The sequence below is a fragment of the Oncorhynchus mykiss genome, unplaced genomic scaffold (genome assembly GCF_013265735.2).
Source record: "Oncorhynchus mykiss isolate Arlee unplaced genomic scaffold, USDA_OmykA_1.1 un_scaffold_371, whole genome shotgun sequence".
NCBI classification, from domain to species: Eukaryota; Metazoa; Chordata; class Actinopteri; order Salmoniformes; family Salmonidae; genus Oncorhynchus; species Oncorhynchus mykiss.
Window position 1 is genome coordinate 40,001 of NW_023493818.1, and position 27,936 is coordinate 67,936.

The 27,936-nt window shown below is 48.3% G+C and overlaps 1 protein-coding gene across 1 annotated transcript in view; it reads right to left on the reverse strand.

Annotated features, from left to right (window-relative positions):
- The window catches only part of LOC110514664 (EH domain-binding protein 1), a gene marked incomplete at its 3' end in the record, with an annotated part of 99,412 nt that overhangs the window by 12,357 nt on the left and 59,119 nt on the right, over positions 1-27,936 (reverse strand). Inside the window, exons 6-7 of the mRNA XM_036973952.1 lie at positions 6,152-6,330; positions 5,465-5,513 (exon numbers count right to left, since the gene is read on the reverse strand). Of these exons, the coding sequence (XP_036829847.1) occupies positions 5,465-5,513; positions 6,152-6,330 (228 nt within the window). The remainder of the gene's footprint in view (positions 1-5,464; positions 5,514-6,151; positions 6,331-27,936) is intronic.

Genomic DNA, 27,936 nt, shown 5'->3' on the forward strand with positions numbered 1-27,936 from the left:
AGGACGTTAAATCTAGTTGATGACCCCTGGTGTACAGTATAGATCAATAAGGATCTAGTTGATGACCCCTGGTGTACAGTATAGATCAATAAGGATGTTAAATCTAGTTGATGACCCCTGGTGTACAGTATAGATCAATAAGGATCTAGTTGATGACCCCTGGTGTACAGTATAGATCAATAAGGAAGTTAAATCTAGCTGATGACCCCTGGTGTACAGTATAGATCAATAAGGATCTAGTTGATGACCCCTGGTGTACAGTATAGATCAATAAGGATGTTAAATCTAGTTGATGACCCCTGGTGTACAGTATAGATCAATAAGGACGTTAAATCTAGTTGATGACCCCTGGTGTACAGTATAGATCAATAAGGATCTAGTTGATGACCCCTGGTGTACAGTATAGATCAATAAGGATGTTAAATCTAGTTGATGACCCCTGGTGTACAGTATAGATCAATAAGGAAGTTACATCTAGTTGATGACCCCTGGTGTACAGTATAGATAAATAAGGAAGTTAAAAGAGAGGAGAGAGATGGAGACAGAGAAAGAAACAGAGGGTGGAAGAGAGCAGAATAGGAGGGGGAAAGTCAAAATGGAGAAGAGAGTCAAAACCATTTATTTCTAATCTGATAGACAAGACACCCTCCCCCTCTTTCTCCTCCCCCTCTTTCTCCTCCCCCTCTTTCTCCTCCCCTTCTTTCTCCTCCCCTTCTTTCTCCTCCCCTTCTTTCTCCTCCCCCTCTTTCTCCTCCCCCTCTTTCTCCTCCCCCTCTTTCTCCTCCCCTTCTTTCTCCTCCCCTTCTTTCTCCTCCCCTTCTTTCTCCTCCCCCTCTTTCTCCTCCCCCTCTTCCTCTTTCTCCTCCCCTTCTTTCTCCTCCCCCTTCTTGTGTAGGAAGTGATTGCACAGTGCAGTAACCCCGGAGACAGACAGACAGACCATTGAAATATGACTGATAAGGACAATCAATAACAGGAGAATATTTTGAGTTTTTATCATCACGGCCTTTGAAAAGACCCATCAATGAATTAACACACTGCGATGTGTGTGTGTGTGTGTGTGTGTGTGTGTGTGTGTGTGTGTGTGTGTGTGTAATGAGAAAAAGCAGAAGTAATTCCCCATGATATCTGATATGAGGCAGTGTGCTGCTGAGGGAGGACCAGGTTAGGGCGCCCCGAGCACACGGATCATTCCCAACGACGAAGAGAGGACGAACGATTGGAGTTCAAATCCCTCTTTGTATTCTATACAAATGACAACTGTGATTCTAAAATCAGAAAGATCAGAAAATATTCCTCTTTATTGTGATTCACATGGTGCTGTAGGTACCAGGTGGCCATTTGACCTGGTGCTCTATGCTGTGTTGATGTAGCTACATTACCTCTCTCTATCTCGCTCTTGTTGTTGGTGAAGCTACATTACCTCTCTCTATCTCACTCTTGTTGATGTATCTACATTACCTCTACGTCGCTCTCTTCCTGTTGCTATAGCTACATTACCTCTACTTATCTTTTCTTGTTGGTGTATCTACATTACCTCTATCGTTGATGTTGCTACATTACCCCTATGTATCTCTCCTCTTGTTGATGTAGCTACATTACCTCTCATTATATCTCTTCTTGTTGATTTAGCTACATTACCTTTCTATTCTTGATGTAGCTACATTACCTCTACTTCTTTCTCTTGTTGATGTAGCTACATTACCTATCTCTACTCTCTCTTGGTGTTGCAGCTACATTACCTCTACCTCTTGTTGATGTAGCTACATTATGACTACTTCTCTCTTATTGGTGTAGCTACATTACCTCTACTTCTCATGACTCTTGTTGATGTAGCTCAATAACCTCTACCTCGCTTCTTGTTGATGTAGCCACACTACCTCTCTTCTCTTGTTGATGTAGCTACATTACCTCCCTCTTGTTGTGACTACATTAACCTCTCTCCTCATGTTGATGTGACTACATGACCGCTCTCTTGTTGTGACTACATTACCACTCTCCTCTTGTTGTGACTACATTACCGCTCTCCTCTTGTTGTGACTACATTACCACTCTCCTCTTGTTGTGACTACATTACCACTCTCCTCTTGTTGTGACTACATTAGCTCTCTCTTGTTGTGACTACATTACCGCTCTCCTCTTGTTGTGACTACATTACCGCTCTCCTCTTGTTGTGACTACATTACCTCTCTCCCATTGTTGATGTGACTACATTACCTCTCTCTCTCCTCTTGTTGTGGGTACATTACCTCTATCCTCTTGTTGCGGCTACATTACCTCTATCCTCTTGTTGTGGCTACATTACCTCTATCCTCTTGTTGCGGCTACATTACCTCTCTCCTATTGTTGTGACTACATTACCGCTCTCCTCTTGTTGTGACTACATTACCGCTCTCCTCTTGTTGTGACTACATTACCACTCTCTTGTTGTGACTACATTAGCTCTCTCTTGTTGTGACTACATTACCGCTCTCCTCTTGTTGTGACTACATTACCGCTCTCCTCTTGTTGTGACTACATTACCTCTCTCCCATTGTTGATGTGACTACATTACCTCTCTCTCTCCTCTTGTTGTGGGTACATTACCTCTATCCTCTTGTTGTGACTACATTACCGCTCTCCTCTTGTTGTGACTACATTACCTCTCTCCCATTGTTGATGTGACTACATTACCTCTCTCTCTCCTCTTGTTGTGACTACATTACCTCTATCCTCTTGTTGTGGCTACATTACCTCTCTCCTCTTGTTGCAGCTACATTACCTCTATCCTCTTGTTGTGGCTACATTACCTCTCTCCGCTTGTTGTGACTACACATTACCCCTATCCTCTTGTTGCGGCTACATTACCTCTATCCTCTTGTTGTGGCTACATTACCTCTATCCTCTTGTTGCGGCTACATTACCTCTCTCCTCTTGTTGTGTTTACATTACCTCTCTCTTGTTGTGACTACATTACATCTCTCCTCTTGTTGTGACTACATTACCTCTCTACGTCTCACACCTCTTTCTCCTCCCCATACAGAAGTGTGGTAAGGTTTTTGGGACCAGGGAGTGTGTGTGTGTGTGTGTGTGTGTGAAAGCCTATTTGTCAGGCCCCGTCTCGCAGCAAATTCCTCAATGGGTTGAGAGGAGGAGAGGAGAGGAGGAACGAGAGAAGGGCTGAATGAAAGAAGGAAGAGAGCTGTAAACAGGATTACATCATTGCAAGGCCTGGTCCATGAAACCACACACACACACCTAACATGTGTCCTCACCCACACAGGCATTTAACACGCATCACACACACACACACACACACACACACACACACACACACACACACACACACACACACACACACACACACACACACACACACACACGCACACACACGCACACACACGCACACACACGCACACACGCGGCAGGTCGTCTATTTATGATACTATACCTCTGAGGTGACTTTCCCTCTACCCCCCCACCCCCTAACTCTCCACCACATATCCTCTACTCCTCTGCCCCATATCCCTCCACCCCATATCCTCTAACCCTGCGCCCATATCCTCTAGCTCTCCAACCCTCTACCCCTCTGCCCCTCTGCCCCATATCCTCTACCCCTCCACCCCATACCCTCTACCTCACCAACCCTCCATCACATACCCTCTACCTCGCCAACGCTCCACCTCATACCCTCTACCTCGCCAACCCTCCACCTCATACCCTCTACCTCGCCAACCCTCCACCCCATCCCCTCTACCCCCCCTAACCCTCCGCCTCATACCCTCTACCTCTCCAACTCTCTTCCCCTCTACTTGTGTATGTGGACTAGAGGCGAGCAAGACAAAACTCCCCTCCCCTGATTAATGGTAGGTCACTAATGGTGTTATTCCCCTACAGGTCACTAATGGTGTTATTCCCCTACAGGACCAGTAATGGTGTTATTCCACTACAGGACCAGTAATGGTGTTATTCCCCTACAGGACCAGTAATGGTGTTATTCCACTACAGGACCAGTAATGGTGTTATTCCACTACAGGACCAGTAATGGTGTTATTCCTCTACAGGACCAGTAATGGTGTTATTCCTCTACAGGACCAGTAATGGTGTTATTCCACTACAGGACCAGTAATGGTGTTATTCCACTACAGGATCAGTAATGGTGTTATTCCACTACAGGACCAGTAATGGTGTTATTCCACTACAGGACCAGTAATGGTGTTATTCCACTACAGGACCAGTAATGGTGTTATTCCTCTACAGGACCAGTAATGGTGTTATTCCACTACAGGACCAGTAATGGTGTTATTCCTCTACAGGACCAGTAATGGTGTTATTCCACTACAGGACCAGTAATGGTGTTATTCCACTACAGGACCAGTAATGGTGTTATTCCTCTACAGGACCAGTAATGGTGTTATTCCTCTACAGGACCAGTAATGGTGTTATTCCTCTACAGGACCAGTAATGGTGTTATTCATCTACAGGACCAGTAATGGTGTTATTCCTCTACAGGACCAGTAATGGTGTTATTCCTCTACAGGACCAGTAATGGTGTTATTCCTCTACAGGACCAGTAATGGTGTTATTCCACTACAGGACCAGTAATGGTGTTATTCCACTACAGGATCAGTAATGGTGTTATTCCTCTACAGGATCAGTAATGGTGTTATTCCTCTACATGACCAGTAATGGTGTTATTCCTCTACAGGACCAGTAATGGTGTTATTCCACTACAGGACCAGTAATGGTGTTATTCCTCTACAGGACCAGTAATGGTGTTATTCCTCTACAGGACCAGTAATGGTGTTATTCCTCTACAGGACCAGTAATGGTGTTATTCCTTTACAGGACCAGTAATGGTGTTATTCCTCTACAGGACCAGTAATGGTGTTATTCCTCTACAGGACCAGTAATGGTGTTATTCCTCTACAGGACCAGTAATGGTGTTATTCCTCTACATGACCAGTAATGGTGTTATTCCCCTACAGGTCACTAATGGTGTTATTCCTCTACAGGACCAGTAATGGTGTTATTCCACTACAGGATCAGTAATGGTGTTATTCCTCTACAGGACCAGTAATGGTGTTATTCCACTACAGGACCAGTAATGGTGTTATTCCACTACAGGACCAGTAATGGTGTTATTCCACTACAGGACCAGTAATGGTGTTATTCCTCTACAGGACCAGGATACTGACACTTGGACAGGGAAGTGTCAACAACCTCTGCATAATCAGAACAGTTGCCTCTGTGTGTGTGTGTGTGTGTGTGTGTGTGTGTGTGTGTGTGTGTGTGTGTGTGTGTGTGTGTGTGTGTGTGTGAGAGTGTGTGTGTGTGAGTGTGTGTGTGTGTGTGTGAGAGTGTGAGAGTGTGAGAGTGTGAGAGTGTGTGTGTGTGTGTGTGTGTGTGTGTGTGTGTGTGTGTGTGTGTGTGTGTGTGTGTGTGTGTGTGTGTGTGTGTGTGGTTGTGAGCAGCAGACACTTACCTTTTTGTTGTTTTCCTTAATATCCTGAGGATTGAGGGTCTTGTAGTCTCTGGAGAGGACAGAGGAGAGAGGACAGAGAGAGACAGAGAGACAGAGAGAAGACAGAGGAGAGGACAGAGGAGAGGACAGAACAGAGACAGAGAGAACAGAGAGAGAGAGAGAGAGAGAGAGCGAGAACAGAGAGAGAGAGAGAGGACAGAGAGAGAGAGAGAGAGAGAGCGAGAGAGAGAGAGAGAGAGAGCGAGAACAGAGAGAGAGAGAGAGAGAGAGAGAGAACAGAGAGAGAGAGAGAAAGAGAGAGAGAGAGAAAGAGAGAGAGAGAGCGAGAACAGAGAGAGAGAGAGAGAGAGAGAGAGAGAGAGCGAGAACAGAGAGAGAGAGACAGAGAGAGAGAGAGGGAAAGAGAGAGAGAGAGATTAGATATGCGTCAGATGCAATGGCATTAGAACTGTAACATGCAATTTCACAGCAGCTAAACTAATAGAGTGGAAACTACTAGAATAACACAGCTTGATGCTTTACCTTGTGCTCTCTTCTCTAGATAGATCATTAGGTTTTCCAGATGGACTCTTGAGTGAGTGTGTGTGTGTGTGTGTGTGTGTGTGTGTGTGTGTGTGTGTGTGTGTGTGTGTGTGTGTGTGTGTGTGTGTGTGTGTGTGTGTGTGTGTGTGTGTGTGTGTAACTCACATGTAATCAGGTCTGAAGTGATGGAGAAGGGCGCAGAATGCCAGGCCGTTCCTCCAGGATGTGGTGAAGTTGGTGATCTTGACTCCGCGGTAATTCTTTGTGACCTCACGGCACCAGGCCAGCAGGGATTGGCTAGCGTTGGGCTTCCCACCAAGCACTGGGCTCGGGATAGGACTGGGCTGTAGAGAGAGGGAGAGAGAGAGGGAGAGAGAGAGAGAACAATAGTGGGAAGAGGGAGTCAAAAGTTAGCACTTTTGACATTGATTTATCGTGTGACCTGAGTCTTATACAACATTGAATCGTTTCTTTCATGCCAATAATGTTCAACAACAAAGTTCACAATGTCTCATTTATCTTATCCAATTAGTTTTTTAATTAGGGGGCTGGATGGGCACATTGACTGACACACACACACACACACACACACACACACACACACACACACACACACACACACACACACACACACACACACACAGAGTAATAAGGGGTCAGACTCAAAGCTGCGTATGAGCGTGGATAATGTAAACATATTATTAATTAGCTCCGCCCTTTGAAGTTTTATCGGAACCCGGCTTAACCAATGGGAGGGTCCCGTAGCCCAGACGCCAAATCCCAACAAATCCACTCCCATCTGTCGGTCTCACCAGAACCAATGGAGCTCTAACTTTTCTAACTTGTTATGAATGGCGAGGGGGGGGGGGGTTATTTCAGTAATGTTCATTTGGCTCTGGGTATTCACCCAAACAAAACACTGACACAAATTACACTGGTATATAATCAGTGTTCACTAACCCTGGTCCTGGGGAGATGCAGGCCAGTGCAGGTTTTTGCTTTCGCCTAGCACTAAGACACTAGAGTCCATAGAAACTTGATCAGATGAAGCTGGTATCTTCTGATGCAACATTTTGTCAAAGATCTGTTTTTCTACTTAACCAGAGTCAGACTGACTCACGGATACCATTTTTATGTCTTTGTGTGCAGCTTGAAGGAAGTTGAACGTCGTTTCCGGAGCCATTGCTAACTAGCGTTAGCGCAATGACTTGAAGTCTACAGGAACAGCTAGCACTATCCCTTTAAGTTCCTAGTGAGAGGTCTATGGTGGCTGGCAGTGGTAGCAGTCCATCTGGACAGAAACAGGCCTTCATATCGCTGCAATGGCTGAACTACCCCCTCTATTGGCCAGCCTGGAATATTGCTGGAGCGAGAGGGAGAGAGATGGAGGAAGAGAGAGGGAGAAGGAAAGGGTTGGAGGACGAGATGGAGGAGACAGGGAAGAGGGGGAGGAAGAGAGAGGGAGAAGGAAAGGGGTGGAGGACGAGATGGAGGAGACAGGGAAGAGGGGGAGGAAGAGAGAGGGAGAAGGAAAGGGGTGGAGGACGAGATGGAGGAGACAGGGAAGAGGGGGAGGAAGAGAGAGGGAGAAGGAAAGGGGTGGAGGACGAGATGGAGGAGACAGGGAAGAGGGGGAGGAAGAGAGAGGGAGAAGGAAAGGGGTGGAGGACGAGATGGAGGAGACAGGGAAGAGGGGGAGGAAGAGAGAGGGAGAAGGAAAGGGGTGGAGGACGAGATGGAGGAGACAGGGAAGAGGGGGAGGAAGAGAGAGGGAGAAAGAAAGGGTTGGAGGACGAGATGGAGGAGACAGGGAAGAGGGGGAGGGGATTTGAGTTGACTGACAAGGGAGAAGTTAGGTGATTATGAGAGCTCTGTATAAACAGACACAAAGGAGGCCTCAGGCCGTGAGCGGGGGAGAGGGAGAGAGGAAGAAAGAGAGTGAGAGAGAAACACACTAAATGAGAACTAAACGTCTCCTAAATTAAACACTTCTTAGGGCTAGGCCCCTTCTTCACAATTTCCACCTGAATGACGTGGCCAAAGTATATGCTTTGGGCATGTCAGGATATGCATATAATTGGTACCATTGGAAAGAAAACACTTTGAAGTTTGTAGAAATGTTAAAATAATGTAGGAGAATATAACACAATAGATATGGTAGGAGAAAATCCAAAGAAAAACCAACCAGAATATATATATTTTTTTAGAGACCATGCTCTTACAATGGCAAGTATAAGGGCATGCTCAATTCTAGCTCCCAGGATGCAATTCCTATGGCTACCACAGGGTGTCAGCAGTCTATGTTTAAGGGGTCAGGCTTGTAACTTCCAAAACGAATAAGAAATATCAGTTTTAGTTCAGGGACACAAGTCTTGGAAATTTGTGTATGGACGCGACATGAAGACACCTGCTAAAATCGGTTTCCTATTGAACATACTTCTTTCTGTAAGAAATATTATAGTTTGATGACATTTTAGGGAATCTGAAGAGTAAATAGAAACATATTTTTTACTTTGAAGTTTAGGGTTAGATTTTCGGATTCCTTTCTCTGCTCTGTTGAACGAGTGGATTACTCAAATCGATGGCGCCAACTAAACAGACTTTTATGGGATATAAAGAAGGATTATGTCTAACGAAACGACACTACATGTTATTGCTGTGACCCTTTGGATGACAAATCAGAGCAAGATTTTCAAAAAGTAAGTGAATATTTAATCGCTATTTGTGAATTTATGAAACCTGTGCCGGTTGAAAAATATTTTGATGTGGGGAACCGTCCTCAAACAATCGCATGGCATGCTTTCGCTTTAATAGCTACTGTAAATCGGACAGTGCAGTTAGATTAACAATAATTTAAGCTTTCAACCGATATAATACACTTGTATGTACCTAAATGTTTAATATCCATAATTTTTATGATTATTTATTTGAATTGCGCGGCCTCCAGTTTCACCGGAAGTTGTCCCGTTAGTGCGATGCCTTAGGGGGTCCTTCAGCATGGCCACAGAGTTAGGGGGTCCTTCAGCATGGCCACAGGGTTAGGGGGTCCTTCAGCATGGCCACAGGGTTAAAGTGTCCTTCAGCATCGCCACAGGGTTAAAGTGTCCTTCAGCATCGCCACAGGGTTAAAGTGTCCGTCAGCATCGCCACAGGGTTAGGGGGTCCCTCAGCATGGCCACAGGGTTACGGGGTCCCTCAGCATGGACACAGGGTTAGGGGGTCCTTCAGCATGGCCACAGGGTTAGGGGGTCCGTCAGCATCGCCACAGGGTTAGGGGGTCCCTCAGCATGGCAACAGGGTTAGGGGGTCCCTCAGCATGGCCACAGGTTTAGGGGGTCCTTCAGCATGGCCACAGGGTTAGGGGGTCCTTCAGCATCGCCACAGGGTTAGGGGGTCCTTCGGCATGGCCACAGGGTTAGGGGGTCCTTCAGCATGGCCACAGGGTTAGGGGGTCCTTCAGCATGGCCACAGGGTTAGGGGGTCCTTCAGCATGGCCACAGGGTTAGGGGGTCCTTCAGCATGGCCACAGGGTTAGGGGGTCCTTCGGCATGGCCACAGGGTTAGGGGGTCCTTCAGCATGGCCACAGGGTTAGGGGGTCCTTCAGCATGGCCACAGGGTTAGGGGATCCATCAGTGTTTTCTGTGTAATGATCATGCTGTGTAATCAGCTTCTTGATATGCCACACCTGTCAGGTGGATGGATTATCTTGGCAAAGGAGAAATGCTCCCTAACAGGGATGTAAACAAATTAGTGTACAAAGTTTGAGAGAAATAATATTTTTGTGCTTATGAAACATTTCTGGGATCTTTTATTTCAGCTCATGAAACATGTTGTGTTTATATTTTAGTTGAGTCTCCATTTCGTCTTTGAACAACACTGGGAAAGGATTGAAGGCATTCTGTTGTACAGCTGACGAGGAATCCCCCTGGTCACTTTCACAACGTTGAGATGCTGTTCCACCCAGTTGTAAAGTACCTTCAGAAAGTATTCAGACCCCTGGACTTATTACCCACGTTGCCGTGTTACAACCTGAATTCAACATGGGTTAAATAGATGCTCTTCTCATCCATCTACACCCCATAATGACAAATATATATATTTTTTCTATAGAACTGTTTGCAAAAGTATTGAAAATTAAATACAGAAATATCTAATTTACATAAGTATTCACACCCCTAAGTCAAAATATGTTAAAATCACCTTTGGCAGAGATTACAGCTGTGAGTCTTTCTGGGTGAGTCACCTGCATTGAACAATATTTGACAGAAGTATTTCATTTTCAATATGTATTGACACTGCTAAGTCAGTTAGAATTATGTGTGGCAGAGATTACAGTTGAGAGTCTTTCTGGGTAAGTCTCTAAGAGCTTTGCACACCTGGATTGTGCAACATTTGCCCATTATTCTTCTCAAAAATCTTCAAACTGTCAAGTTGGTTGTTGATTATTGCTACACAACTATTTTCAGGTCTTGACATAGATGTTCAAGTAGATTGAAGTCAAAACTGTAACTCGGCCACTCAGGAACATTTACTGTCATCTTGGTAAGCAACTCCTGTGTAGATTTGGCCTTGTGTTTTAGGTTATTGTCCTGCTGAAAGGTGAGTTGATCTCCCAGTGTTTGGTGAGGAGCCGACTGAACCAGGTTTCCCTCTAGAATTTTGTCTGTGCTTAGCTACATTCTGTTTATTTTTTTATCCTGAAAAACTCCCCAGTCCTTAACGATTACAAGCTTACCCATAACATGATGCAGCCACCACTATGCTAGAACATATGGAGAGTGGTACTCAGTAATGTGTTGTATTTGCCCCAAACATAGCACTTTGTATTCAGGACAAAAGAGTTCATTACTTTGCCACATTTTCTTGCAGTATTACTTCAGTGCCTTGTTGCAAACAGGATGCATGTTTTGGAATATTTAAAAACATTTCTGTACAGGCTTGTTTTCACTCCGTTATTTAGTTTAGTATTGTGGAGTAGCTACGTTGTTGATCCGTCCTCAGTTATCTCCAATCACAGCCAATAAACTCTGTAACTGTTTTAAAGTCACCATTGGCCTCATGGTGAAATCCCTGAGCGGTTTCCTTCCTCTCCGGCAACTGAGTTAGGAAGGACACCTGTATCTGTGTAGTGACTGGGTGTATTGATACACCATCCAAAATGTAATTAATAACTTCAACATGCTCAATTGAATATTTGATAATAATTCCACTTTATCATAAAACATCAACATTTAATCCATTTTAAATTCAGGCTGGACAACAACATGTGGAAAAGGTCAAGGTGTGTGAATAGTTCTGAAGGCCACTGTATGTACTGTATTATAAACTGGGTGGTTTGAGCCCTGAATGTTGATTAGCTGACAGCCGTGGTATATCAGACCGTATTACCACGGGTATGACAAAACATTTATTTTTACTGCTCTTAATTACATTGGTAACCAGTTTATAATCGCAATAAGGCACCTCTGGGGGGGTGTGGCATATGGCCACGATATCACGGCTAAAGGCTGTATCCAGGCACTCCACGTTGTGTCGTGCTGAAGAACAGCCCTTAGCCGTGGTATATCGGCCATATACCACAACCCCCCTTGGGCCGTATTGCTTAATTCTAATCAAGAAGAGTGGAGGCTGTTATAGCAGCAATGGGGGGGACCAACTCCATATTTATGCCCCTGATTTTAGAATGAGATGTTCAACGAGCAGGTGTCCACATACTTTTGTCCATGTAGTTGATCATTCCTAGTACATCTAGTGTAAATTCTTCCAGTGAATACACACATAGATTTAATGACTTTGTTTCCTAAATCAAGTGTTACGTTCAGAGTGAAGGTTAGGATAGATAGACAGTCTCTTTGAACAGCCACCCAGGACAGATCTAGGGGTCGTCTAGGTGTGAGTCTCTGGTTCGTAGGGATGGGAACGGCCAGGGGCTTCATGATATCATCACCACACTGAGGTGCCCATTTTATATGCATGGCGATTGAATGGTGCTTGTTTAATAAAGTTCAGATCAAAGCTGAATCAATGTCTGGAAAGATCACTTAACGGTGAATTAGTATTCTACCACAGCCCTAACACACCGAGCCACAGCACAGTGTCACATTACAGCACGGCCAGAAACACCACCTCACGTCTGATGTGGGCTACACTCCCATGTACATTTCATATTTGATTTGATTTGATATGAATTAATATGAATGAATATATTCATCCACTTTGTCACATCTGATGTGGGCTACACTCCCATGTACATTTCATATTTGATTTGATTTGATATGAATTAATATGAATGAATATATTCATCCACGTTGTCACATCTGATGTGGGCTACACTCCCATGTACATTTCATATTTGATTTGATATGAATTAATATGAATAAATATATTCAACCACGTTGTCACATCTGCCTGATTTGAGTCCAGCACTGAGGACCAGCAGTGAACAGTTGTTTCTTTAACAACAACAAAAAACGCTCGGCCTGAGGGGGACTCGAACCCGTGGTTCCTGTATCAGAGTTAAGAGCCTGAGGGGGACTCGAACCCGTGGTTCCTGTATCAGAGTTAAGAGCCTGAGGGGGCCTCGAACCCGTGGTTCCTGTATCAGAGTTAAGAGCCTGAGGGGGCCTCGAACCCGTGGTTCCTGTAACCCAGAGAATCAGAGTTAAGAGCCTGAGGGGGCCTCGAACCCGTGGTTCCTGTAACCCAGAGAATCAGAGTTAAGAGCCTGAGGGGGACTCGAACCCGTGGTTCCTGTAACCCAGAGAATCAGAGTTAAGAGCCTGAGGGGGACTCGAACCCGTGGTTCCTGTAACCCAGAGAATCAGAGTTAAGAGCCTGAGGGGGACTCGAACCCGTGATTTCCTGTATCAGAGTTAAGAGCCTTAGAGCTGCTGAACGCCACTCGGCAGTGATGTCACCCGTTTGACTTGTTTTCTACTGTGTACCTATTGTACAGACGTCCTTTATTCGCTAAAAGCACATGGACTGTGTGTCAAACGGCTAAGCAACAGCTTGTCATATGTGGAGAAAACATGCATTTAGAATTGGTTCAACCTTTAGTAGCTAGTAGCTTAGTCAAGGACCCATCATGCAACACATCGGTAGATGTGACAGACCCAAGTGGCACAAAAGTAAACCTTCACTTTGGATGTTTACAAAATTCCTCTGGTGGCCGAGTTGAACCATTTCAAGAAATGCTTTGTTGATTTGTGGAGAAAAAAAGTTGGAAGATATTTGATAGGCTGATTGAGGAAGATGTTCCAGGAAATAATGACTGCCCCCTGGGGAGGTTAGCATAGGGCTAACGTGTGGCAGGTTACCTGATGGGACCAGCTACAATGTAGTGAGCGTTCTATCACGTGACACGACGTCAATGACTTGGCTGATGCCTAAACTTAACCTTGACCTTAAACTTGTTCTAATGTTGGTAAGTATGACCTCTGTATGACCCTTGTATGTCTGCTGTAGAGGAACAGAGGAATTGGTTGGTAAGCTGGTAAGTATGACCCCTGTATATCTGCTGTAGAGGAACAGAGGAATTGGTTGGTAAGCTGGTAAGTATGACCCCTGTATGTCTGCTGTAGAGGAACAGAGGAATTGGTTGGTAAGCTGGTAAGTATGACCCCTGTATGACCCCTGTATGTCTGCTGTAGAGGAACAGAGGAATGGGTTGGTAAGCTGGTAAGTATGACCCCTGTGTGTCTGCTGTAGAGGAACAGAGGAATGGGTTGGTAAGCTGGTAAGTATGACCCCTGTATGACCCCTGTATGTCTGCTGCAGAGGAATAACAGAGAAGCTAGTTTTTGGTGCTACAGTGGCAAGACAAAGTATGTGAGCCCTGTGGAATGACCTGGATTTCTGCATAAATTGTTCATCAAATGTGATCTGATCTTCATCTTAGTCACAACAACAGACAAACACAGTCTGCTTAAAAATAATAACACACCAAGTAGTGTATGTTTCTTGTCTATGTTGAATACATCATTTAAACATTCACACTGTAGGTTGGGAAAAAGTATGTGAACCCCAAGGCTAATGACTTCTCCAAAAGCTAAGTGGAGTCAGGAGTCAACTAACCTGGAGTCCAATGAATGAGACGAGATTGGAGATGTTGGTTAGAGCTGCCCTGCCCTTTAAAAAACGTGTTCTATTCACAAGAAGCATTGCCTGATGTGAACCATGCCTCGAACAAAAGACATCTCAGAAGTATCACTAAAAGCCTTGATGTTCATCAGTCCACATGGAAGACAAAATTGTCTATAAATGGAGAAAGTTCAGCACTGTTGCTACTCTCCCTAGGAGTGGCCGTCCTGCAAAGATGACTGCAAGAGCACAGCGCAGAATGCTCAATGAGGTTAAGAAGAATCCTAGAGTGTCAGCTAAAAGACTTACAGAAATCTCTGGAACATGCTAACATCTCTGTTGACGAGTCTACTGTACATAAAACACTAAACAAGAATGGTGTTCATGGGGGAACACCACGGAAGAAGCCACTGCTGTCCCATAAAAACATTGCTGCACGTCTGAAGTTTGCAAAAGAGCATCTGGATGTTCCACAGCGGTACTGGAAATATATTCTGTGGACAGATGAAACTACAGTTGAGTTGTTTGGAAGGAACACACAACACTATGTGTGGAGAAAAAAAGGGACAGCACACCAACATCAAAACCTCATCCCAACTGTAAAGTCTGGTGGAGGGAGCATCATGGTTTGGGGCTGCTTTGCTGCCGCAGGGCCTGGATAGCTTGCTATCTTCGACAGATAAATGAATTCCCAAGTTTATCAAGACATTTTGCAGGAGAATGTTAGACTATCTGTCCGCCAATTGAAGCTCAACAGAAGTTGGGTGATGCAACAGGACAACAACCCAAAACACCGAAATAAATCAACAACAGAATGTCTTGAACATAAGAAGATACGCCTTCTGGAGTGGCCCAGTCAGAGTCCTGACCTTCTGGAGTGGCCCAGTCAGAGTCCTGACCTTCTGGAGTGGCCCAGTCAGAGTCCTGACCTTCTGGAGTGGCCCAGTCAGAGTCCTGACCTTCTGGAGTGGCCCAGTCAGAGTCCTGACCTTCTGGAGTGGCCCAGTCAGAGTCCTGACCTTCTGGAGTGGCCCAGTCAGAGTCCTGACCTTCTGGAGTGGCCCAGTCAGAGTCCTGACCTTCTGGAGTGGCTCAGTCAGAGTCCTGACCTCAACCCAATTGAGATGCTGTGACATGACCTCAAGAGAGCAGTTCACACCAGACATCCCAAGAATATTGCTGAACTGAAACAGTTTTGTAAAGAGGAATGGTCCAAAATTACTCCTGACCGTTGTGCAGGTCTGATCTGCAACTACAGAAAACATTTGGTTGAGGTTATTGCTGCCAAAGGAGGGTCAACCAGTTATTAAATCCAAGGGTTCACATATTTTTCCACCCTGTACTGTGAATGTTTACACAGTGTGTTCAATAAAGACATGAAAACATATCATTGTTTGTGTGTTATTAGTTTAAGCAGACTGCGTTTGTCTATTGTCGTGACTTAGATGAAGATCAGATCAAATTTTATGACCAATTTATGCAGAAATCCAGGTATTTCCAAAACAGCTACAGGCCACGGACGCCAGCTACAGGCCACGGACGCCAGCTACAGGCCACGGACGCTAGCTACAGGCCACGGACACCAGCTACAGGCCACGGACGCCAGCTACAGGCCACGGACGCTAGCTACAGGCCACGGACGCCAGCTACAGGCCACGGGCGCCAGCTACAGGCCAGGGACGCCAGCTACAGGCCACGGACACTAGCTACAGGCCACGGACTCTAGCTACAGGCCACGGACGCCAGCTACAGGCCACGGACGCCAGCTACAGGCCACGGACGCTAGCTACAGGCCACGGACGCTAGCTACAGGCCACGGACGCTAGCTACAGGCCACGGACACTAGCTACAGGCCACGGATGCTAGCTACAGGCCACAAACGCTAGCTGATGTGTCTATAGCATTTTCTTCTATACCTGGAGTCTCAGTATGTGTTTTTGTGTGTCTGTGTGAAAGCTTCTTCTGCAGCGTCAAGGGAAACCAAGGTGAAACAGTTTACAGGGAAACTCTCATGGCACCTTGTTACCTCAGTGTCTCCTTCAAGCTCTTTCTCTCAGCGCAGAGAGGCAGGGAGAGCCGGAGAGGCAGGGAGAGCCGGAGGGACAGGGAGAGCCGGAGGGGCAGGGAGACACTTGACATTTCCGGCTCGTCTTTAAAGAGGACCTTAACCTTTCCCAACATCCATACAACCACACGTTTTAGACGGCCCAAACAATGCCTGATGGGCCACTCAGAACAGGAATAAATAAGAGAAAACAACAAGCATAGCAAGATGATAGGGAGCGTGACAATAAGTCATTTAATAAATTAGGTGGAAATATTAATTTGAGGGGAAATAGTTTGAAGGAGATTAGCTGGAGTCCACTTGACTAGACTAATGTTTATGACAGCGTTGTAATCCCTCTACTATTTTAACAACTCCATGAATGTGGTTTCTCACACCTCAGCAGTGTGTGTTTGTGTAATTAATGTAAACTAAAGTAATTCACCCCCCCCAGGCAGTCAGTTGATCAGGCAGGAGGGCAGTCAGTTGATCAGGCAGGCAGGCAGTCAGTCAGTTGATCGGGCAGTCAGTCAGTTGATCAGGCAGGCAGTCAGTCAGTCAGTCAGTCGATCAGGCAGACAGTCAGTCGATCAGGCAGACAGACAGTCAGTCGATCAGGCAGACAGTCGATCAGGCAGCGATCAGGCAGACAGTCAGTCGATCAGGCAGACAGACAGTCGATCAGGCAGACAGACAGTCGATCGCGCAGACAGTCAGTCGATCAGGCAGACAGACAGTCAGTCGATCAGGCAGACAGACAGTCAGTCGATCAGGCAGACAGACAGTCAGTCGAACAGGCAGACAGACAGTCAGTCGATCAGGCAGACAGACAGTCAGCTTCCTCCTGAGGCCATCTTTCTCCTTTCAAGTGATGTTAAAGTAGCTGTGTAATTTCAGGTCCATAATTACCTGGGATTAGAGACCAGGTGGTATTAAAGCAACTACAACACAACACACTCTAGCAGAAAGAGACACACACACACACACACTCTAGCAGAGAGAGACACACACACACACACTCTAGCAGAGAGAGACACACACACACACACACTCTAGCAGAGAGAGACACACACACACACACACTCTAGCAGAGAGAGACACACACACACACACTCTAGCAGAGAGAGACACACACACACACACTCTAGCAGAGAGAGACACACACACACACACACACTCTAGCAGATAGAGACACACATACACCAGCGCAACACACACACACACACACACTCTAAGAGGCCTTTAGACCGCGAGAGACAGGGAGTAGCATCGAGTGAGAGAAAACACACACTACAACAAAAGGTTTAACCACAAAAAATATTCACTCACTGCAGAGGCAAAGAACAGGGTGTGTGTGTGTGTGTGTGTGTGTGTGTGTGTGTGTGTGTGTGTGTGTGTGTAAAGCACACAGCTATGAGACCCCCAGTGACCCCTATCAATAATAATGCATTCTACTCTATAAACATGAACATTGTCATTTATAAACCAACGTTGTGTTTTTAGACCACAGAGAGATAAAGGTACACAGATGGATTCATACAGTTAAACATCAGACAGTCAATAACAGAACAAACAGCATATCTGTCTCCACAAAAACACACATTTCCTTAAGACACAAGGATGGGAGGGGAGAGACACAATTTATCAAACGGGATGGTGTCTCGCCCAAAGCAAAGTGTGTGTGTGTGTGTGTGTGTGTGTGTGTATGTGTGTGTGTGTGTGTGTGTGTGTGTAATAGAATTGACACATCTATGTTTCTGGGCTCGGGGGTAGGATTAGAGAAAACCTCCGCCTCGACCCAACAAACATTCCATAGTAAAAAAATGAAAAGAAAACCTTCATTACAAAACCCCTCCTGCTATCACACACACACACACACACACACACACACACACACACACACACACACACACACACACACACACACACACACACACACACACCTTACAGCGCTGTGGAGCGTCGGGCCAAAAATACAACCCGACAGACAAGAGATTCCATTATTTCTGACGCCTCGGTGTCAACAACCAAAGCACATCCGGCGGGGCGGCCGAGGGGGGTAGGGAGGAGAGAGGAGAGGAGGAGAGGAGAGGAGAGGAGGAGAGAGGATAGGGGTAGGGAGGAGAGGGCTAGGGAGGAGAGGGGTAGGGAGGAGAGGGGTAGGGAGGAGAGGGGTAGGGAGGAGAGGGGTAGGGAGGAGAGAGGAGAGGAGGAGAGAGGAGAGGAGGAGAGAGGAGAGGAGAGGAGAGAGGAGAGGAGGAGAGGGGTAGGGAGGAGAGAGGAGAGGAGGAGAGAGGAGAGAGGAGAGGAGGAGAAATGAGAAGAGGAGGAGAGGAGAGGAGGGGGGTAGGGAGGAGAGAGGAGAGGAGGAGAGAGGAGAGGAGAGGAGGGGGGTAGGGAGGAGAGAGGAGAGCAGGAGAGGAGGAGAGAGGAGAGGAGGAGAGAGGAGAGGAGGGGGGTAGGGAGGAGAGAGGAGAGGAGGAGTGGAGAGGAGGGGGGTAGGGAGGAGAGAGGAGAGGAGGAGAGAGGAGAGGAGGAGAGGGGAGAGGGGTAGGGAGGAGAGAGGAGAGAGGAGAGGAGGAGAGGAGAGGAGGGGGGTAGGGAGGAGAGAGGAGAGGAGGAGAGGAGAGGAGGGGGGTAGGGAGGAGAGAGGAGAGGAGGAGAGGAGAGGAGGGGGGTAGGGAGGAGAGAGGAGAGAGGAGAGGAGGAGAGAGGAGAGGAGGAGAGAGGAGAGGAGAGGAGAGGAGGGGGGTAGGGAGGAGAGAGGAGAGGAGGAGAGAGGAGAGGAGGGGGGTAGGGAGGAGAGAGGAGAGGGGAGAGGAGAGAAGGAGAGGAGAGGAGGGGGGTAGGGAGGAGAGAGGAGAGGAGGAGAGAGGAGAGGAGGAGAGAGGAGAGGAGAGGAGAGGAGTAGGGAGGAGAGAGGAGAGGAGGAGAGAGGAGAGGAGTAGGGAGGAGAGAGGAGAGGAGGAGAGAGGAGAGGGAGGAGAGAGGAGAGGAGGAGAGAGGAGAGGGAGGAGAGAGGAGAGAGGATAGGAGGAGAGAGGAGAGGGAGGAGAGAGGAGAGGGGTAGGGAGGAGAGAGGTAGGGAGGAGAGAGGAGAGGAGGAGAGAAGAGAGGAGAGGAGGAGAGAGGTAGGGAGGAGAGGAGAGGGAGGGGAGAGGAGAGGAGGGGGAAGGGAGGAGAGGAGGGGGAAGGGAGGAGAGAGGAGAGAGGAGAGGGGTAGGGAGGAGAGGAGGAGAGAGGAGGGGGTAGGGAGGAGAGAGGAGAGGAGGAGAGAGGAGAGGAGGAGGGTAGGGAGGAGAGGAGAGGAGGAGAGAGGAGAGGGAGGAGAGGAGGAGAGAGGAGAGGAGAGGAGGAGAGAGGAGAGGGAGGAGAGGAGGAGAGGAGGAGAGAGGAGAGAGGAGAGGAGGAGAGGAGAGAGGAGAGGAGGGGGAGAGGAGAGGGAGGGGAGAGGAGAGAGGAGAGAGGAGAGGGGAGAGGAGAGGGAGGGGAGAGGAGAGAGGAGAGGGGAGAGGGAAGGGAGAGGATAAGGCAACGCTAATCTAACATAATAATGTCAAAGCACCAGGAATGCTATAGAATACAGGACTATCTGAGAGTCAGAAGTAGAATACATCATGTAGGACTATCTGAGAGTCAGAAGTAGAATACATCATGTAGGACTATCTGAGTCAGAAGTCACACAGAGAAAGGGCCACCACAGAGAAAGGGCCACCACAGAGAAAAGGGGCCACCACAGAGAAAGGGCCACCACAGAGAAAAAGGGCCACCACAGAGAAAGGGCCACCACAGAGAAAGGGCCACCACAGAGAAAGGGCCACCACAGAGAAAGGGCCACCACAGAGAAAGGGCCACCACAGAGAAAGGGGCACACAGAGAAAGGGCCACACAGAGAAAGGGCCACAACGGAGAAAGGGCCACCACGGAGAAAGGGCCACCACGGAGAAAGGGCCACCACGGAGAAAGGGCCACCACAGAGAAAGGGCCACCACGGAGAAAGGGCCACACAGAGAAAGGGCCACCACAGAGAAAGGGCCACCACAGAGAAAGGGCCACCACAGAGAAAAAGGGCCACCACAGAGAAAGGGCCACAGAGAAAGGGCCACCACAGAGAAAGGGCCACCACAGAGAAAGGGCCACCACAGAGAAAGGGCCACCACAGAGAAAGGGCCACCACAGAGAAAGGGCCACCACAGAGAAAGGGCCACACAGAGAAAGGGCCACCACAGAGAAAGGGCCACCACAGAGAAAGGGCCACACAGAGAAAGGGCCACACAGAGAAAGGGCCACCACGGAGAAAGGGCCACCACGGAGAAAGGGCCACCACGGAGAAAGGGCCACCACAGAGAAAGGGCCACCACGGAGAAAGGGCCACACAGAGAAAGGGCCACCACAGAGAAAGGGCCACCACAGAGAAAGGGCCACACAGAGAAAGGGCCACACAGAGAAAGGGCCACCACAGAGAAAGGGCCACCACAGAGAAAGGGGCACACAGAGAAAGGGCCACACAGAGAAAGGGCCACCACGGAGAAAGGGCCACCACGGAGAAAGGGCCACCACGGAGAAAGGGCCACCACGGAGAAAGGGCCACCACAGAGAAAGGGCCACCACAGAGAAAGGGCCACCACAGAGAAAGGGCCACCACAGAGAAAGGGCCACCACAGAGAAAGGGCCACCACAGAGAAAGGGCCACCACAGAGAAATGGCAACCACAGAGAAAGGGCAACCACAGAGAAAGGGCCACCACAGAGAAAGGGCCACCACAGAGAAAGGGCCAGGGCAAACTGATCAGGATCTCATAAAGGCCCTTTCTCTGTGGTGGCCCTTTCTCTGTGGTGGACCTTTCTCAGTGGTGGCTGAAAGGGCCACAGAGAGAAAGGGCCACCACAGAGAAAGGGCCACACAGAGAAAGGGCCACCACAGACAAAGGGCCACACAGAGAAAGGGCCACCACGGAGAAAGGGCCACAGAGAGAAAGGGCCACCACAGAGAAAGGGCCACACAGAGAAAGGGCCACACAGAGAAAGGGCCACCACAGAGAAATGGCCACCACAGAGAAAGGGCCACCACAGAGAAAGGGCCACACAGAGAAAGGGCCACACAGAGAAAGGGCCACCACAGAGAAAGGGGCACACAGAGAAAGGGCCACACAGAGAAAGAGCCACCACAGAGAAAGGGCCACAGAGAGAAAGGGCCACCACAGAGAAAGGGCCACACAGAGAAAGGGCCACACAGAGAAAGGGCCACCACAGAGAAAGGGCCACCACAGAGAAAGGGACACCACAGAGAAAGGGCCACACAGAGAAAGGGCCACCACAGAGAAAGGGCCACACAGAGAAAGGGCCACCACAGAGAAAGGGCCACCACAGAGAAAGGGCCACCACAGAGAAAGGGCCACACAGAGAAAGGGCCACACAGAGAAAGGGCCACACAGAGAAAGGGCCACACAGAGAAAGGGCCACACAGAGAAAGGGCCACCACAGAGAAAGGGCCACACAGAGAAAGGGCCACACAGAGAAAGGGCCACCACAGAGAAAGGGCCACCACAGAGAAAGGGCCACACAGAGAAAGGGCCACCACAGAGAAAGGGCCACCACAGAGAAAGGGCCACCACAGAGAAAGGGCCACCACAGAGAAAGGGCCACCACATAGAAAGTGCCACCACAGAGAAAGGGCCCACACAGAGAAAGGGCCACACAGAGAAAGGGCCACCACAGAGAAAGGGCCACCACAGAGAAAGGGCCACCACAGAGAAAGGGCCACCACAGAGAAAGGGCCACCACAGAGAAAGGGCCACCACAGAGAAAGGGCCAGGGCAAACTGATCAGGATCTCATAAAGGCCTGTACCCTGGGACGAGTCAGAGAGAGAGAACAGGGAGAGGCTTCCCTTTCTGATCAGACTCCTCCCTCTTCCTCTCCTCTCACACCTCTCTTCTCCCTCCTCTCACAACCTCTCCTCCCTCCTTTCTTTTTCCATCCGTTGTCATAGTGTTCCTGGCTTCCCAGCCCTCCTCCCTCCCTTGGTCTCTCCCCTCCTCTCCTCTCTTTCTCCTTTCCTCACCTCTGCCCCTCCATCTCTCCTTTCCTCCTCTCCTCACCTCTGCCCCTCTTAACCTCATCTCCTCTGCCCTTCCCTCCTTTCCTCACCTCTGCCCCTCCATCCCTCCTCTCCCCCCTCCTAACCTCATCTCCTCTGCCCCCTCCTAACCTCATCTCCCCCCCCCCCCCTCATTTCCTCACTTCTGCCCCCTCCTAACCTCACCTCTGCCCCTCCATCCCTCCTCTCCCCCCTCCTAACCTCATCTCCTCTGCCCCCTCCTAACCTCACCTCCTCTCCCCCCTCCTTTCCTCACCTCTGCCCCTCCATCCCTCCTCTCCTCTGCTCCCTCCTTCATGTTTCTCCTCCTGTCCTGTCTGTTGAGGTATGTTTATTCTGATCAGGCCCTGCATAGCGTCACAGGGGTGACTTTGTAATTATGTTCATTTTAATTGGCTTCCTGCTATCACCCCTCTCATCACTTATGAGTCCACGCCGCCCGCCCCGGACAATGCATGGGGCCCTGCATTGCTGCTGTGTGTGTGTGTGTGTGTTGGTGTGTGTGTGTGGGGCCTACGTCAAGTAGACACACACACCACCCCCCTCCACACCACCCTCTCCAACCTCTTTACCTGCAGAGCATAATTCCATCAGGAAGTGCCTCCTTCCTTAATGAGTTTTCCCATCCGTTAGCAGCAGCTTAGATTCATTGATAAACGTTGTGGTTATCGGGGGACGATCGGTGACCTCCTGCACCCCTAATTTGTTTGTGGAAGACGGCAGTTAAAAGGAGATTAATGGGCTATAGATTTATGACTGAGGGCCCAGGACCACCATCCTACCATCCAGTTATAAACCCTCCTTCACTTATTCATCCATGAAGAGGAGGAGGAGGCAGAGGAGGAGGAGGAGGAGGGGGAGGCAGAGGGGAAGGAGGAAGAGGAGGAAGAGGCAGAGGAGGAGGGGAAGGAGGAAGAGGAGGGGAAGGAGGAAGAGGAGGAAGAGGCAGAGGAGGAGGAAGAGGCAGAGGCAGAGGAGGAGAAGGAGGAGGAGGAAGAGGCAGAGGAGGAAGAGGCCGAGGAGGAGGAGGAAGAGGCCGAGGAGGAGGAGGAAGAGGCAGAGGAAGGAGGAGGAGAAGGAGGAGGAGGAAGAGGCAGAGGAGGAAGAGGCCGAGGAGGAGGAGGCAGAGGAAGGAGGAGGCAGAGGAAGGAGGAGGAGGAGGCAGAGGAAGGAGGAGGAGGAGGCAGAGGAAGGAGGAGGAGGCAGAGGAAGGAGGAGGAGGAGGCAGAGGAAGGAGGAGGAAGAGGCAGAGGAGGAAGAGGCAGAGGAGGAGGAGGAAGAGGCAGAGGAGGAGGAGGAAGAGGCAGAGGAGGAAGGAGGAGGAAGAGAAAGGTGGGCTGAGAGGGGTTTGCCATCTCCTTCAACATCCATACAGACCATTTGTTGTGTGGAGAGACAGAGAGTCACACACACACACACACACACACACACACACACACACACACACACACAGGGGGATTGTACATTAGGAAGGAGAGCTGTTTTTCCTGCTGCTGGTAGTGTTGTTGTTTATCTCTAACAGGATCATCCCAGCTCCTCCATATTGTAAACATCCACAGCAGCCACCCCCTCTAACTCTCTCAGCCAAAGCTCATTTGTTAAGGCGTGAGTGTGGGTAATACCTCCTCTGACAAGCTAAAGCCAGCGCTTCCACCACATTATAGCCTGTTACACGTTGGCAGAGAGAGCCAACGAACCAACGAGCGTCGTGCACATCTGGCAACAACCGTCGCTACCACCCTTTGTCTATACCACCTCTGAATACGTTATTTCATGTTGTTCAGGGAAGGTTTTAGCATTTGCAAGGCTGTGGATGTAGAGTAGAACAGGCCTGGAGAGAGAACCAGGAAGTTCTGCATGGCTACGGATGTAGAGTAGAGTAGAACAGGCATGGAGAGAGAACCAGGAAGTTCTGCATGGCTATGGATGTAGAGTAGAACAGGCCTGGAGAGAGAACCAGGAAGTTATGCATGGCTGTGGATGTAGAGTAGAACAGGCCTGGAGAGAGAACCAGGAAGTTCTGCACGGCTATGGATGTAGAGTAGAACAGACCTGGAGAGAGAACCAGGAAGTTCTGCATGTGTAAACAGCCAACAATGCAGAGTGACTCGACGCTGAAGCACTTATGTGCTGTTCTAGACAGGATGTCTGACATGTTCTGATGATATGTACAGTGCCATGGACACGCCTACTCATTCAAGGGTTTTTCATTCATTTTACTATTTTCTCCATTGTAGAATAATAGTGAATACATCAAAACTATGGAATCATGTAGTAACCAAAAAAAAAGTGTTAAACAAATATAAATATATTTTATATTTGAGATTCTTCAAAGTAGCCACCCTTTGCCTTGATGACAGCTTTGCACACTCTTGGCATTCTCTCAACCAGCGTCATGAGGTAGTCACCTGGAATGCATTTCGATTAGCAGGTGTGCCTTGTTAAAAGTAAATGTGTGGAATTTCTTTCCTTCTTGATGTGTTTGGACCAGTCAGTTGTGTTGTGACAAGGTAGAGGTGGTATACAGAAGATAGCCCTATTTGGTAGAAGACCAAGTCCATATTATAGCAAGAACAGCTCAAAAAAGCAAAGAGAAACGACAGTCCATTACTTTAAGATATGAAGGTCAGTCAATACGGAACATTTCAAGAACTTTGAAAGTGTCTTCAAGCAAAAACCATCAAGAGCTATGATGAACCTGGTTCCCCTGAGGACCGCCACAGGAATGGAAGACCCAGAGTCACCTCTGCTGCAGAGGATACGTTCATTACAGTTAACTGCACCCACTTGCAGCCCAAATAATTGCTTCACAGAGTTTAAGTAACAGACACATCTCAACATCAACTGTTCAGAGGAGACTGTGTGAATCAGGCCTTCATGGTCGAATTGCTGCAAAGAAACCACTACTAAAGGACACCAGTAAGAACAAGAGACTTGCTTGGGCCAAGAAACACGAGCAATGGACATTAGACTGGTGGAAGTCTGTCCTTCCGTCTGATGAGGGAGGGAGGGGAGGAGAGGGACAAGACAGGGAGGGAGGGGTGGGGAGGGACAGGACAGGGAGGGAGGGGAGGGACAAGACGGGGAGGGAGGGGAGGGGAGGGAGGGAGGGAGGGGAGGGACAAGACGGGGAGGGAGGGGAGGGGAGGGAGGGAGGGAGGGGAGGGGCAAGACGGGGAGGGAGGAGAGGGGAGGGGAGGGACAGGGAGGGGAGGGAGGGGAGGGAGGGGAGGGACAGGACAGGGAGGGAGGAGAGGGACAGGACGGGGAGGGAGGGGAGGGAGGGACAGGACGGGGAGGGACAGGACGGGGAGGGGAGGGAGGAGAGGGACAGGACGGGGAGGGGAGGGAGGAGAGGGACAGGACGGGGAGGGACAGGACAGGGAGGAGAGGAGAGGAGAGGAGAGGAGAGGAGAGGAGAGGAGAGGAGAGGAGAGGAGAGGAGAGGAGAGGAGAGGAGAGGGAGGGAAGGGACAGGACGGGGATGGGAGGGACAAGATGGGGAGGGGAGGGGAGGGAGGAGAGGGAAGGGAGGGAGGAGAGGGACGGGGGAGGGGGAGGGGAGATCAATAGGTCAGGATGCAGTCTTTGAAATTTGTTGTTTTCACCTGATGGAACGCCTGACACAAAGTAGATGAGAGGAACAACCACTCAGGTTAATGACAGACAGGCCACATCACACTCCACTCTACCAGGAAATAGGGCCAGAGTGGAAAGGAGGACATGAAAAAAATATGCTACTTTTTAGAAGCTATTGACCCAGGAGTAATGGACTGATGAAACTAGATGATTCCACCCAGACTGTTAGAGGAATGGACTGATGAAAGTAGATGATTCCACCCAGACTGTTAGAGGAATGGACTGATGAAACTAGATGATTCCACCCAGACTGTTAGAGGAATGGACTGATGATGAAACTAGATGATTCCACCCAGACTGTTAGAGGACTGATGAAACTAGATGATTCCACCCAGACTGTTAGAGGACTGATGAAACTAGATGATTCCACCTAGACTGTTAGAGGAATGGACTGATGAAACTAGATGATTCCATCCAGACTGTTAGAGGACTGATGAAACTAGATGATTCCACCCAGACTGTTAGAGGAATGGACTGATGAAACTAGATGATTCCACCCAGACTGTTAGAGGACTGATGAAACTAGATGATTCCACCCAGACTGTTAGAGGAATGGACTGATGAAAGTAGATGATTCCACCCAGACTGTTAGAGGAATGGACTGATGAAACTAGATGATTCCACCCAGACTGTTAGAGGAATGGACTGATGATGAAACTAGATGATTCCACCCAGACTGTTAGAGGAATGGACTGATGAAACTAGATGATTCCACCCAGACTGTTAGAGGAATGGACTGATGAAACTAGATGATTCCACCCAGACTGTTAGAGGACTGATGAAACTAGATGATTCCACCCAGACTGTTAGAGGACAGATGAAACTAGATGATTCCACCCAGACTGTTAGAGGAATGGACTGATGAAACTAGATGATTCCACCCAGACTGTTAGAGGACTGATGAAACTAGATGATTCCACCCAGACTGTTAGAGGACTGGACTGATGATGAAACTAGATGATTCCACCCAGACTGTTAGGGGAATGGACTGATGAAACTAGATGATTCCACCCAGACTGTTAGAGGAATGGACTGATGAAACTAGATGATTCCACCCAGACTGTTAGAGGAATAAACTGATGAAACTAGATGATTCCACCCAGACTGTTAGAGGAATGGACTGATGATGAAACTAGATGATTCCACCCAGACTGTTAGAGGAATGGACTGATGATGAAACTAGATGATTCCACCCAGACTGTTAGAGGACTGATGAAACTAGATGATTCCACCCAGACTGTTAGAGGAATGGACTGATGAAACTAGATGATTCCACCCAGACTGTTAGAGGAATGGACTGATGAAACTAGATGATTCCACCCAGACTGTTAGAGGACTGGACTGATGAAACTAGATGATTCCACCCAGACTGTTAGAGGACTGATGAAACTAGATGATTCCACCCAGACTGTTAGAGGACTGATGAAACTAGATGATTCCACCCAGACTGTTAGAGGACTGATGAAACTAGATGATTCCACCCAGACTGTTAGAGGAATGGACTGATGAAACTAGATAATTCCACCCAGACTGTTAGAGGACTGATGAAACTAGATGATTCCACCCAGACTGTTAGAGGAATGGACTGATGAAACTAGATGATTCCACCCAGACTGTTAGAGGAATGGACTGATGAAAGTAGATGATTCCACCCAGACTGTTAGAGGAATGGACTGATGAAAGTAGATGATTCCACCCAGACTGTTAGAGGACTGATGAAACTAGATGATTCCACCCAGACTGTTAGAGGAATGGACAGATGAAACTAGATGATTCCACCCAGACTGTTAGAGGAATGGACTGATGAAACTAGATGATTCCACCCAGACTGTTAGAGGAATGGACTGATGAAACTAGATGATTCCACCCAGACTGTTAGAGGAATGGACTGATGATAAAACTAGATGATTCCACCCAGACTGTTAGAGGACTGATGAAACTAGATGATTCCACCCAGACTGTTAGAGGACTGATGAAACTAGATGATTCCACCCAGACTGTTAGAGGAATGGACTGATGAAACTAGATGATTCCACCCAGACTGTTAGAGGAATGGACTGATGAAACTAGATGATTCCACCCAGAC